General features: G+C 33.1%; 1 protein-coding gene across 3 annotated transcripts in view; it reads right to left on the bottom strand.

The window, feature by feature from the left end:
* LOC106777500 (protein HAPLESS 2) overlaps positions 1-10,320 on the bottom strand; it is a 33,371-nt gene extending 23,051 nt beyond the window's left edge. The window contains exons 1-18 of one of the 3 annotated variants that reach the window (XM_014665071.2): positions 10,000-10,317; positions 9,786-9,929; positions 9,407-9,495; positions 9,280-9,319; positions 8,812-8,869; positions 8,670-8,730; positions 7,978-8,056; positions 7,529-7,663; positions 6,210-6,404; positions 5,728-5,808; positions 5,539-5,639; positions 4,875-4,992; positions 2,752-2,784; positions 2,558-2,651; positions 2,364-2,452; positions 1,289-1,404; positions 560-660; positions 267-471 (exon numbers count right to left, since the gene is read on the bottom strand). In XM_014665071.2, the coding sequence (XP_014520557.1) occupies positions 267-471; positions 560-660; positions 1,289-1,404; positions 2,364-2,452; positions 2,558-2,651; positions 2,752-2,784; positions 4,875-4,992; positions 5,539-5,639; positions 5,728-5,808; positions 6,210-6,404; positions 7,529-7,663; positions 7,978-8,056; positions 8,670-8,730; positions 8,812-8,869; positions 9,280-9,319; positions 9,407-9,495; positions 9,786-9,929; positions 10,000-10,188 (1,928 nt within the window). In that variant the 5' untranslated portion in view covers positions 10,189-10,317. Of the gene's footprint in view, positions 1-266; positions 472-559; positions 1,190-1,229; positions 1,405-2,363; positions 2,453-2,557; positions 2,652-2,751; positions 2,785-4,874; positions 4,993-5,538; positions 5,640-5,727; positions 5,809-6,209; positions 6,405-7,528; positions 7,664-7,977; positions 8,057-8,669; positions 8,731-8,811; positions 8,870-9,279; positions 9,496-9,785; positions 9,930-9,999 lie in introns of those variants that run through there. The other 2 variants (XM_022775873.1, XR_002666013.1) reach the window with 2 other exon arrangements.
* Positions 10,321-10,853: the final 533 nt, after the last annotated feature.

Here is a 10,853-nt window from a genome sequence, read left to right as displayed (position 1 = left end):
TATCATGCTTTAGCTTCTTCTCTTTAAGTTGTCCCTCTGAACTATCCCATTTCTTTCTGTGTTTGTGGTGTGCAGGATGGTCAGCAGTATGCTGCCGATTATCCATGTTCTTTTTCTTATGACCATGCTTGTGCATTTCTTTATGAACATGGTCTGAATGATCAAAATAATCAGAATGCTTGTGCATTTCTTTATGAACATGTCGTAAATCATCAAAATAATCAGAGCTCCTTCCCGAATGCTTGAGTTTATGTTCATAAGCGGTCCTTCCCCTATATCGAGCATTATAGTTAGGGCGCCTAAACTCTTGCTTGTGATGGTTGTTGTCATGAATATGGTGATGTCCCTTGTCAGTTGTGGTTTTGCGTTTATCCATGACGATTTGTTCATCAGCGTCTAAGAGATCGTCCCACCAGTCATAAAGAGGATCAAACAGACCCTTTTGGTGTAAAAGCCATAAGAGTACAAGCACTGCAATTCAAAGAATAGTATTTATTTTAAGTTGTTCTGCTGAATGTACAAATTATAATAACTAATAGACATTGAATAGAAGTCATACCTGTCGGAAAAATTGCCAAAAACAGACCAAACATCATTACCCAACTCAAGCATACATATTGTATGTGGCACTTGAAGTCAAAAAACCCAGAGCATTTTTGTCTTTTCTCCCACCCAGACCGAGACGCGTGGAAGAGATTTTATCAAGTAGTCAAGACATATGAACCAAACATTAAACAAAAAGTTTATGGTTATGAAAGCAAAATGTAGTTATTGATCTTCCAATACCCTGCTTCGATGTTTAGGTAATAGTTTATAACGAAAAATTAAATTACTAAGAACAGATAGATGGCAAAACTTATTATCAGTCTATTACAAACGTCATGAAGGAAATAGGAAGGATTTTATGCAAATGGAACCAGAGTAAAGTTGAATACGCGCACCAATTTTTTGTGTAATTTTGATACCGACTATATTTCAGAGCAACAGTTTTTGCATAAAGTAATCCAGTTTTAATCCTTTATCCTTTAATGACGGAATATTCTAAAGATTGTCTTCAAGGCTTTCTCGTGTTCATGACAGTCAGTGCTACTAATCCGTGTTTGGTGTGTAGAGTTTCTAATCAAATTGGGTGGTGTCAATGAAGAAATATATATAACTATCAAAGCAACTCTAGATATTGCCAAAGAATAAAATTGATACAAAATTTAGGAAATTCATATTTTGTATTTTATGTTAGAATTTAAATTGTATAGTTTGCAAATGCAAAGCATAGTAGAAATAATAATACCTACAAGTTCTTCCAGTCATAAATTCTGTTAAGCTGGTCCAAAGTTTATTCCATAAGTTTTCAATAGAATCAAAGAAACCATTTAAACTTGTCTCAGGTGGTTGAAAAGGCATCCCCTGCAGAAATAGAGGATTTAGAGATTAAAAAATTGTTGATAACACCCCCAATAACTAGCATATACTGTGAAGCAACCAAAAGACTAACTTTCTGATTAAGTTAATATATGTACGGGAAACGGTATTGCATTGTCAATTAATTGCCTGCTACAGGATTTCACGCGAATTTCAAATAAGAACAACAGACAATTAATTGTCATTTACGCAACACATTTTCACAATATGGTAGTTGCGATAGGTTTTCATGCTCAAATTCACGATCCATTAGAGCATGTGCACTTAATTGCAGCATCCTGATCCCCAACATATTTTCCATAATAGTATTTGGAATTAACAAATGCTGTCTAAACAACCACTTAGCACTGATAGCATTTTTAGAATTTCCACGTCACTCGGCAACACTTCTATTACATTCACCAAGAAAATAAATTGAAGTTGACGGATAACATCAAATAAATAAAGTCAGAAAGGTATGAAGTTATTTGATAAAGTATAAATAAGTGAGAAATTAAAAAAAAAACTTTTCTAAAAGTCGTATAATTTAATTAACTTGATAGAAGACAAGGAGACTTCCCACAATCTTTTGTCCCATAATTTTTTAAACTTATTTTTCACATCTTTCATCCATCAAACATCCTATTTTATTTCGCTCTTCACCCATCATCTCCATCTCCAAGATTAAACAAGGCATTAGCCATTAATTAAGCTATACAGCAGGTCCCTTTCATGTTTTATGGGGGCTGGAAGATGGGGGGGATCTTTTTTCTCATAATATGATCAGTTGCAGCCTTCAAGAACATAATGGCAACGTAGTATCCAGATTTGAACAAGTTTCATATTACTTGAGAATACAGGTCTTTTCTTAGCTAGATATCAGCCATATGGGTTAAACAAATTCATTGTGTTCATAGTCATTGAAAATAATGCATGCTAAATTCAGGTACCAGGAAAGAACAAACCTGTGTGCCATTGTCAAGAACAGTTGCCGTCGTAGCAAATTGACATTCGGCTCTATCAACTTCATTATAATCAGAGTCCTTTAATATGGCTTTATTCAAAACGTCCCAGAAAAAGAAACAAAGTGAATATCAATGAGTTTTTTATCCTCAGAACAAATAGCAAGGTATCCATCCATCCTAAGCTTCAACTTTACCTGCACAAAAATATTTTGAAGCTTGATCATTGCTGGGGTAGAGTTTGAACGATCTGGTTGTAATCTCATTTGGCTTCATTATTAAAAATTGCTCCTGAACCATGTTTTGAAAAAACGTATAACAGAGGACCCACGGAAGTACAGAACAGGAAGGGGCAAAAAACAGATTGCTGACATATGTTTTAGCATAATACCTCCATCAGGGTGATATCCTTGGAGCAATTAAACTGCAAGACAAAACAATCAATGTAGAAAATCTAAAACTACAGCTTGTTGGACCCTCCAAAAAATTACTGCAATGCAAGACTCAAATATTTTAACCAAATTTTGTAACCCTAATAAAACAAAAGCATCCGGAGCAGCATGCACCTCTTAAATTGATATTTATGTCATGCAGTCCATTCAACTAATTAGAGATCATTTTGTTAGAAAATGAGATTTTTCTAAAGTCATACTTTGTGAAAAAATTGTAAAACTTAGTTGGTTTTTGTAAAACTTGTTTATTAAGTTTTGGTTTTGTGGAAAAGTAGACATATGTCTCTCTTATAAATAAGAGAGAAATCCTTTGTAGAATAACAAGTCACTGCACTCATGCACTGCAGTAGAGTCTTTGTCTCTATTATTTCATAGTGTATCTTCACAAGAAAATCTCTCTTCTTTGTTTTTTCTCTAGTTCTACAACCTTTATATGTATTTTCTGATCTTACAACATGGTATCCAAGAAAAATCTTAAGTGTTAGAAAATGAGATTTTTCTAAAATTGTACTTTGTGAAAAATTTGAAAAACTTAGTTGTTAAGAAAACTTGGTTTTCCAAATTTTCCATGCCCAGAAGCTTCTACTTCATAACTGGCATCATTAATTGACAACTTTTCATTTACCATGTTATGTTTGAATTTGCTCAATGCATTTGAACTATTTTCAATGACCAACAAATCATCAAAATACAACGGCACAATGAATTATACTTCATTTCATGACTTTTTTACATTCAGTTTCACTTTGTTAAAATCTTTTATGTAGCAGATAACTGTCAACTCTACTATACCAAACCCTTGGAGAGTGCTTCAGTCTGTAAAGGGCTTTTTGAAAATTGTAGACTTTGTTTTCGCTGCATGGAATAGCAAAGCCATTTGGTTGGTCAGCACAGATGTCCTCTTCAAGCAAACCATTTAAAAAAGCTGATTCCACATCAAAGTGACAAATCTTCCAACCCATTTTTGCAACCAATGCAACTAGTAACTTGATGCATCATGCCTATCCACCAGAGCAAATGTATCTGAAAAATCAACTCCATGTTGTTGATGATAGCCTTTAACAACCAGTTTAACCTTTAGTTTGTTTACAGAACCATCGAGAATAATTTTGGTTCCATAAAACTTAAGACCTATTACCTTTTGATTTGTTGGCTTGTCTACTAGTTGCTATGTTCTATTTTTCTCTATCATATTCATATCCTCCTGCATAACACATCTCCATCCATCTATTTCAGCAACTTCATTATACTCTTTGGATTCAAGTGCAACAATGTTGCACCTTTCATAAATTTCAACAAGAGTTATAGTGCCTTTAACTGGAAAATCATCATCATCATCATCATCATCTAAATCTTAATATTGATCTTGGAGATTGTCTACTCCAGATGTTACAGGATATACAATCCTTTGACAGAAAAATTTCCTATTTCTAGAAATGTGAAATTTGATGAGTTCTCTAGATGGAATTGGAACTGCAAGGTACAAGCCTCAAGCAAAAGACAACGTAGACTTAATATCTCTCCTATAAATAAGAGAGAAATCCTTTGTAGAATTTGCACTCATACATTGCAGTAAACTCTTTGTCTCTCCCTTTTTCCATAGTGTATCTTCACAAGAAATATTTTTTGTCTAGTTCTACAGCCTTTGTGGTTTTTCTGATTTTACAACACATTTAGACAAACAATAATTTTGCCCCACGACTCTTATGGGTAAGCAAGGAATGATTAATGCGAAGTGTGAGATTTCTAGGTACTTAATTAAAATATCGTGTCCTCATATAATGATATGTTATAAACAATGAGCACAGACAGAAGAGTTTGTAAAAAAATTATCACAACCCACTTTCCGATTACATATTATTATAAACAAAGAAATAGAACAGAACTCCACTAGCGCTTTCAAGACTTAAAGAACTGTGCAACGAGTATAGAAATTTAAATAATGCATGTCTGTCATTAAATTAATAAAAAATACCAAATCAACATTCGCTTGTCCAAGCATAAGTAGCACTGGATAACAAAAATAGATATAGCTGAATCACAATATAGAGAAGCAGACTACCGTCAAACCATATGATGCTTCCACCTCACCCGTGTTCTTAGTTGTGATTCTAGCAACACCAAATTGGGTTAGGGCTTCAAATGTAGGGACGCTAACACTTATAATCTTTCCTGGGCTCCTGGGGAAAAAAAAACATGTCAAGCAACTTTTGAAACGCTTTTTACCATAAAACAATAATTCTGGTTGACATTTGAAGTATTTAACGACCAAAAGTCATTTTACATAAAAAAATGGCTGACTAGAAACTTTCCACCATCATTTTTCAAATATTTTCTGCACGTCTCATACCAAGGCTTTATATATTAATTTATGATCTCCATTTTTTCAGCTTGTTGGCTATACGGATTGAACATACGAAAAAGTGAAAGGAAACAGCATCCGAAGTCCCCCACCCAAAAGGAAAAATAGAGTTCAATATCACATCGTAAAACAATTTTGTTACTGAATGACTATAATGTCGACCTTCTGAACTACTTTGTCATTTTACAGACTCGTTCAAGCAAACAAATAATCTTACACAAACTTTCAGAAGGAATAATTAAGTCTGAATCTGTGATTCGGTGACAAATGTATAAAAAAAAAAAAGACATCCATATCCATGACTTATAATTATGAAGAAAGTTACTGTTTCGAAATCATATATAGACCAAGTAAATTATAATACCTTTGATAAACATACTCTACATCATTCGCACTTAATTCTAGCACAAGGTTTGTATTAAGAACCTCAGTAATTCCTATGGAGAATGAATAACTCCCAGCACTCTGCAGATAAATAAAATATAAAAAAAAAAAAAAAAAATTCTAACAGATGACACCATTATAAATAAAAACAAAATTATTGCAACGTAACTGGATGTTGGTTTATCCTTTCAAACCTTCCTTCCAAACCATAGAGTGGCACTTGATTCCTACTTATTCGATTCAGGTCAGCCTGTTATGAAGAAAAAAGATTCTTCAAATTTTCAACAATTATAAAAAAAATACACACAAAGTTTCAATAAAAATATTGGATGATAAACAATGTGATTTGAAATTATTATAAATGAACTGAAACTAACTCAACTCAAGAAGCTAACTAGAGCGAACCGGAAATCCCAAATAAATACATGGGCAGGTTTGGTGTTAGAGTCATTAAAAGTCATCCATGAGTCTTTAACAAATTAAGATTTTGGGTAACTGGTCCCCATAGAGGAAGGAAAGACAAGCATACACCAATAAATGGAATTAATACAGTTGCAAAATAGAAGTGAAAAGAGAATGACTAAAAGGAAACCAAAAAGCAAGATAAGAATGAAAGTTGAAGAAAAAAAAAATCATAGTTACAGTACCAACCTCCCGAAAATTCCACAACTGATTATGCAAGCAGGTCCAAAAGGGCGAAGAGCAAAAGTTTGGCTGTCGATTGAAAGCTTCATAGCTCACACCAATTTTGTTGCATTCAACAGAATCTAAGGTAAATCTCACTCTCTCGAGCAGCATCCACATAGAAATGTTTCTCCCCAAATTCTGCGGTTGACCAGGGCTGCCCTGTCACAAGAAAAGAAGAGCAATTTTTTTGTATGCATGTGGAAGCTGTGAACCGTGCCAAAAGTATATAAAGTAGTTCAACGCGGTTATCTTCCTTAAACTACACCAGTAATGCCAAAATAAATAAATGATTGGTATTCAAAATTGGAAAAAGGTCTTTCACTAAAAGAAGTGCCGAAACTAGGGGAGCGAGGAGACAACAAAACATCAGAGAATATGGAACTACGGACTTGCAGTTGCAAATATCTTAGCCTCCCTGTAATTATATTATTATGGAAAATAATATTTTAACACCATCACACCATTTTCACTCTACACACGTGTCAAAATGTGATTGGTGTTAAAATATCATTTTCCTTATATTATTTTGACAATTTCCAATTATATTTGTCAGGTATGTTTTTGGTGTTGCAAGCATTCTTCATTGGCAAACCTCTAGAAAGGAAAAAAAAAAAGTGTTCTTAATCCTACAATGTTAACATTCTTAGCTAGAACACATGATGATACCTCTAATAAGCTTGCCAACATAAAAACTGGAGATTGAAGGGGGAAAATCTTTTTGCCATAATCTACAATGATAAGGAATCTACAACGGTAAGGAGGTGTCCTAGATTAAATATCAGTCAATTAATACTACATCATGCTTGCACCATCAATGGGAATATGCACCCAATGATATTTTTGTGCCACAAATACACTGTGCACGGGGAAGCCTTTATGCCTTCAAACTTTAAAAACAAACCGCAATGACAGGTTTCATGTCTATCCTTATTTTGGTGACCTGTCAAAATAGATTAAGAACTGTATGGTTTACAAACATGATAATAATTTATTCTATCAATGCATTTTACAGTTTTTTTTTTATTTATTTCTGTGGTAGATAGCTAGTGCAATTTATTTTTCATGGTAAAACTTTATTATTACCAATTAATAAAATCATGTTAGACAATCTCTTGGCGAAAGAGAAATATCTGCAAAATGTCTAAACGAGAGTTAGAAACAACAGAGTAGTCAAGAAACCCACCTAACAGATAATTCTTTATTTGATCTTAATTTAACCTCAATTTTGTTAAAGCTAAAGTCAATAGAGGTTAATTATAGTGAAACCAGAGAAACAAGCATACCTGCCTTGGTACAACTAGATAGAAATCCTCAAAAGATGGTATATTTGTGTACCCAACGTAATCTCCAATAAGATTAACCCTCAAAAATTTATCATCAGAGATCACTGTTCTGCTTTCAGGCGCCACAACCACTTCCTGCCAGCCAAATTATGGATGGACAAAATCATAAGTTAGATACACATAAAGGATGATTAAAAACATGACTCTGTTCTAAAGAAAGCACACGATTGTTTTACTCAATTTGCTCACTTGTAACATGTTATCAAACAAACTTAAAAAGGTAAAAGAAAATGAAAATAAAACGTAAAATTATTCCTTTTCAAAAAATTTGGGCGAAAAATGGTACTTAAGTGTACAAGGTGAACGAAGTAACAAGAATAAGACACCAGAGATTAAGAATAATTCAAACAAACAATAAAGGATGCATACGGAAAGAAAAAATTACATACCGAAATTTTAGTTCCACTCTTCACCTGTATTCGAACACTAAACCCCAAAGTTCTCCGCCCAATGCCAAAAACATGAAACCTGAAATGATTGAGAGAAGGAAATCTGAGTTGTAACTCATGACTAAAACAACGAGGCGGCTTTCACTTCGTCGAATTTCAGAGAGGATTACAATTAAAACAATACAAAACTACACTATACTCTTAAATAACAAAGGTGAACTGTTAGAATATCATATAACTGAGTTAAATTACCATTATATTTGTACACATTTAGTGTTTGGAGTTGAATATTTTATACATTAAGAGTTGAACTTGAACTAATTTATTTCATAAATAAACTAGATGATTAGTAGAAGGTACAATGTGTCTGCATTATACTCCATTGTGATCACTCTCTTGTCCTGTTTAGTCTCTAAAATTTCAACGAACTTAATAAAGTTATTTGATTAACTCACTGTTTCGAAAAAAAAATCTAGAACTAACATGAAGAAAACATCTGAAATTTTTCGTTCAAGGTGAAAACCGAAAGATTGTATAAAATATTGATCTGCAAATACAAACGGTTCAATGTAAACATGGTTTTCATATGCTCCCCTAAGTCTAGCAAAGAACTCACCAAGACAATAACCAGAATAGCCCACCCAAACCAATCACAATTGGAAACAAAAATGACGGCGAGGGTGGAGGCTTACCAATCACCAGGGAAACGCACGCAATGTGCAGTATTGGCCTTTCCTTTTGTCAATTTGTCAACTAGTTAAACAATTTAACCCAAAATTGTTAGTTTGGTGTTTGCTGAAAATCTACAAATTTCTGCAACACCAAATCACTTACAGAAGTTTCCACATGATGAAGGCATCCGCCTTTGAGGCCCACATGGACAACAAATTGGCTACATTAAAGACGGAAGGAGAGAAATGTTAATCCTGAATCAGAAGTGAAAGATGAGATCTCAAAGAGTATTTGGGGAGGATGGATCAAACACGGGATTCTTATTCTAATTCTACGTTTTGAATAATTTCCTTTAATTATCATCATGACCTTAAGCACAAATATTGTAATCGTAAATCAACTAAGATTGACTTCAAAGTATATTTCAAAAAGTTCAATGTTAGAAAACTTCACGATTGAAAGAAAAAAGAAAACAGTATAATTTTGATGTATGCATATAAGAATGGAAGGCAGGCATGATAACCAGCCAAATGCTTAAATAAAATTAAAATAAATAACTTAAGAAAATAGTGGGAGAACTCTGTCAGCTATGACTATCAATGACTACGATATTAGGTGTTAGAAGGTCACCTGAGTGTTCTCAATAATATGACCCTCTTCATCTCGCAGTCTGCAAACCAGAAACCATGCAGTGAAATCAACATAATCTAAACTTGTCAGTCCCTGGTCATAATAAAATAAATAAAACATGGCTTGCCTCTCGCATATCTTCACGACATTTGCACCAGCATCTGGCTCACATTTACGTGTCTGAACATAATACTCTTCAGGTTTATAAGGAACATCCTGTTAACAAGCAAGTCTCACTTAATCATACAAAAGATCAGACTACATCCAAAGCCAGCCATTAGCTATATAAATTAAAATTATTAAAATACTACTAATTATCCAAAATTATAATGAAATGATGATAGATTAGTTCTCAATAATATAAAATAGTTGTGTTATTTATATTTTAACTCGCAACAACATTTTCTTTGTCTCTTCCTCTCTCTCCCTATTACATCAACCAAATAACATTTCTGTAACACTAATTATCACATGTATAGTCCAATAACTACAGAAGAGTACCATACTCGTATATATGTTAACTCATACAACGCATACGCAGAAGTTTTATTGATCGTTATCACGGGTGGAATCCGCAATGTCTGCATTTTCCTGGTTGAATTTTCCTCCACTTCCACCAATTCCGCAACAATCGACGCCTCTCCTCCACTCTGCGCAATCACAAAACAACATCAACAAACGGAAATGCGTAAACACTGCGTTGCGTACTTTAAAATTTACCGAGCCACTGGGAACAGCCATGTTCACTACGATTTTGGTGGTACAATTGAGATTTTTGGAGTCTGAGTTCTTCTCGCACTTCTCCAGTTTCGATTTGGAGATTATTTGAATTCCGTTGACACGGAACACGAGGAAGAAAGAAAGTATGAAGATGATTAGGGTGACACTGATACGGGAATGAAATGCCATTTTTGGGCGGTTACGGATTTCAACTATGGACTACTCTTCTAATTGGCGGGGATGCATAGTAAAAACAGAACGAAAGAAGTTTTGGCGGTTTTTTTTCTTTTCTTTGTAACTGGTTATATAAAATTGCAATTTTTGCTAAAAATTTATAATAGGTTCATCATTTATAATTATATATTTATATGAAATAAAAAGTCAAATAATTTATGTAAACGTGACATTGATCTATGAAGTCAAAATATTTTAAATATCAAATATTTGTCAAGTTTATAGTTAGTATATTTAACAACCAAATAATTATTTTAAATAAAATCACCCGTTAAGGTAATATTTATCTATAATAATAACTGTAATTCGTTATACGAAATTGCAATGACAGTCATATTTAATTTAATTTATATTTTAATTAAATATTTTAATTTTATATATCTTATTATTAAAATTTAGTTTTGAATTCTTCGTTTTAATTCAAAAAAGTTGATTTTCCATGTATATCTTTTTCCTTATGATAAGATGGATTAAAAATCATAAGAAGTAAATATTAATATCATATTACTTTGAAGTATACTTATAAAATAAGTTAATAGCTTAATTTGAATAATATGTTAAATCCAAAAGCCTAAATAGTGTAATGGTATCCAGTTGTTGGAGGTGGTTTTCTCCAATTT

This window comes from Vigna radiata, chromosome 11 (genome assembly GCF_000741045.1).
Source record: "Vigna radiata var. radiata cultivar VC1973A chromosome 11, Vradiata_ver6, whole genome shotgun sequence".
NCBI lineage: Eukaryota > Viridiplantae > Streptophyta > Magnoliopsida > Fabales > Fabaceae > Vigna > Vigna radiata.
Note: the sequence above shows the minus strand (reverse complement) of the source record. Positions and strands in the feature narration are given on the sequence as shown.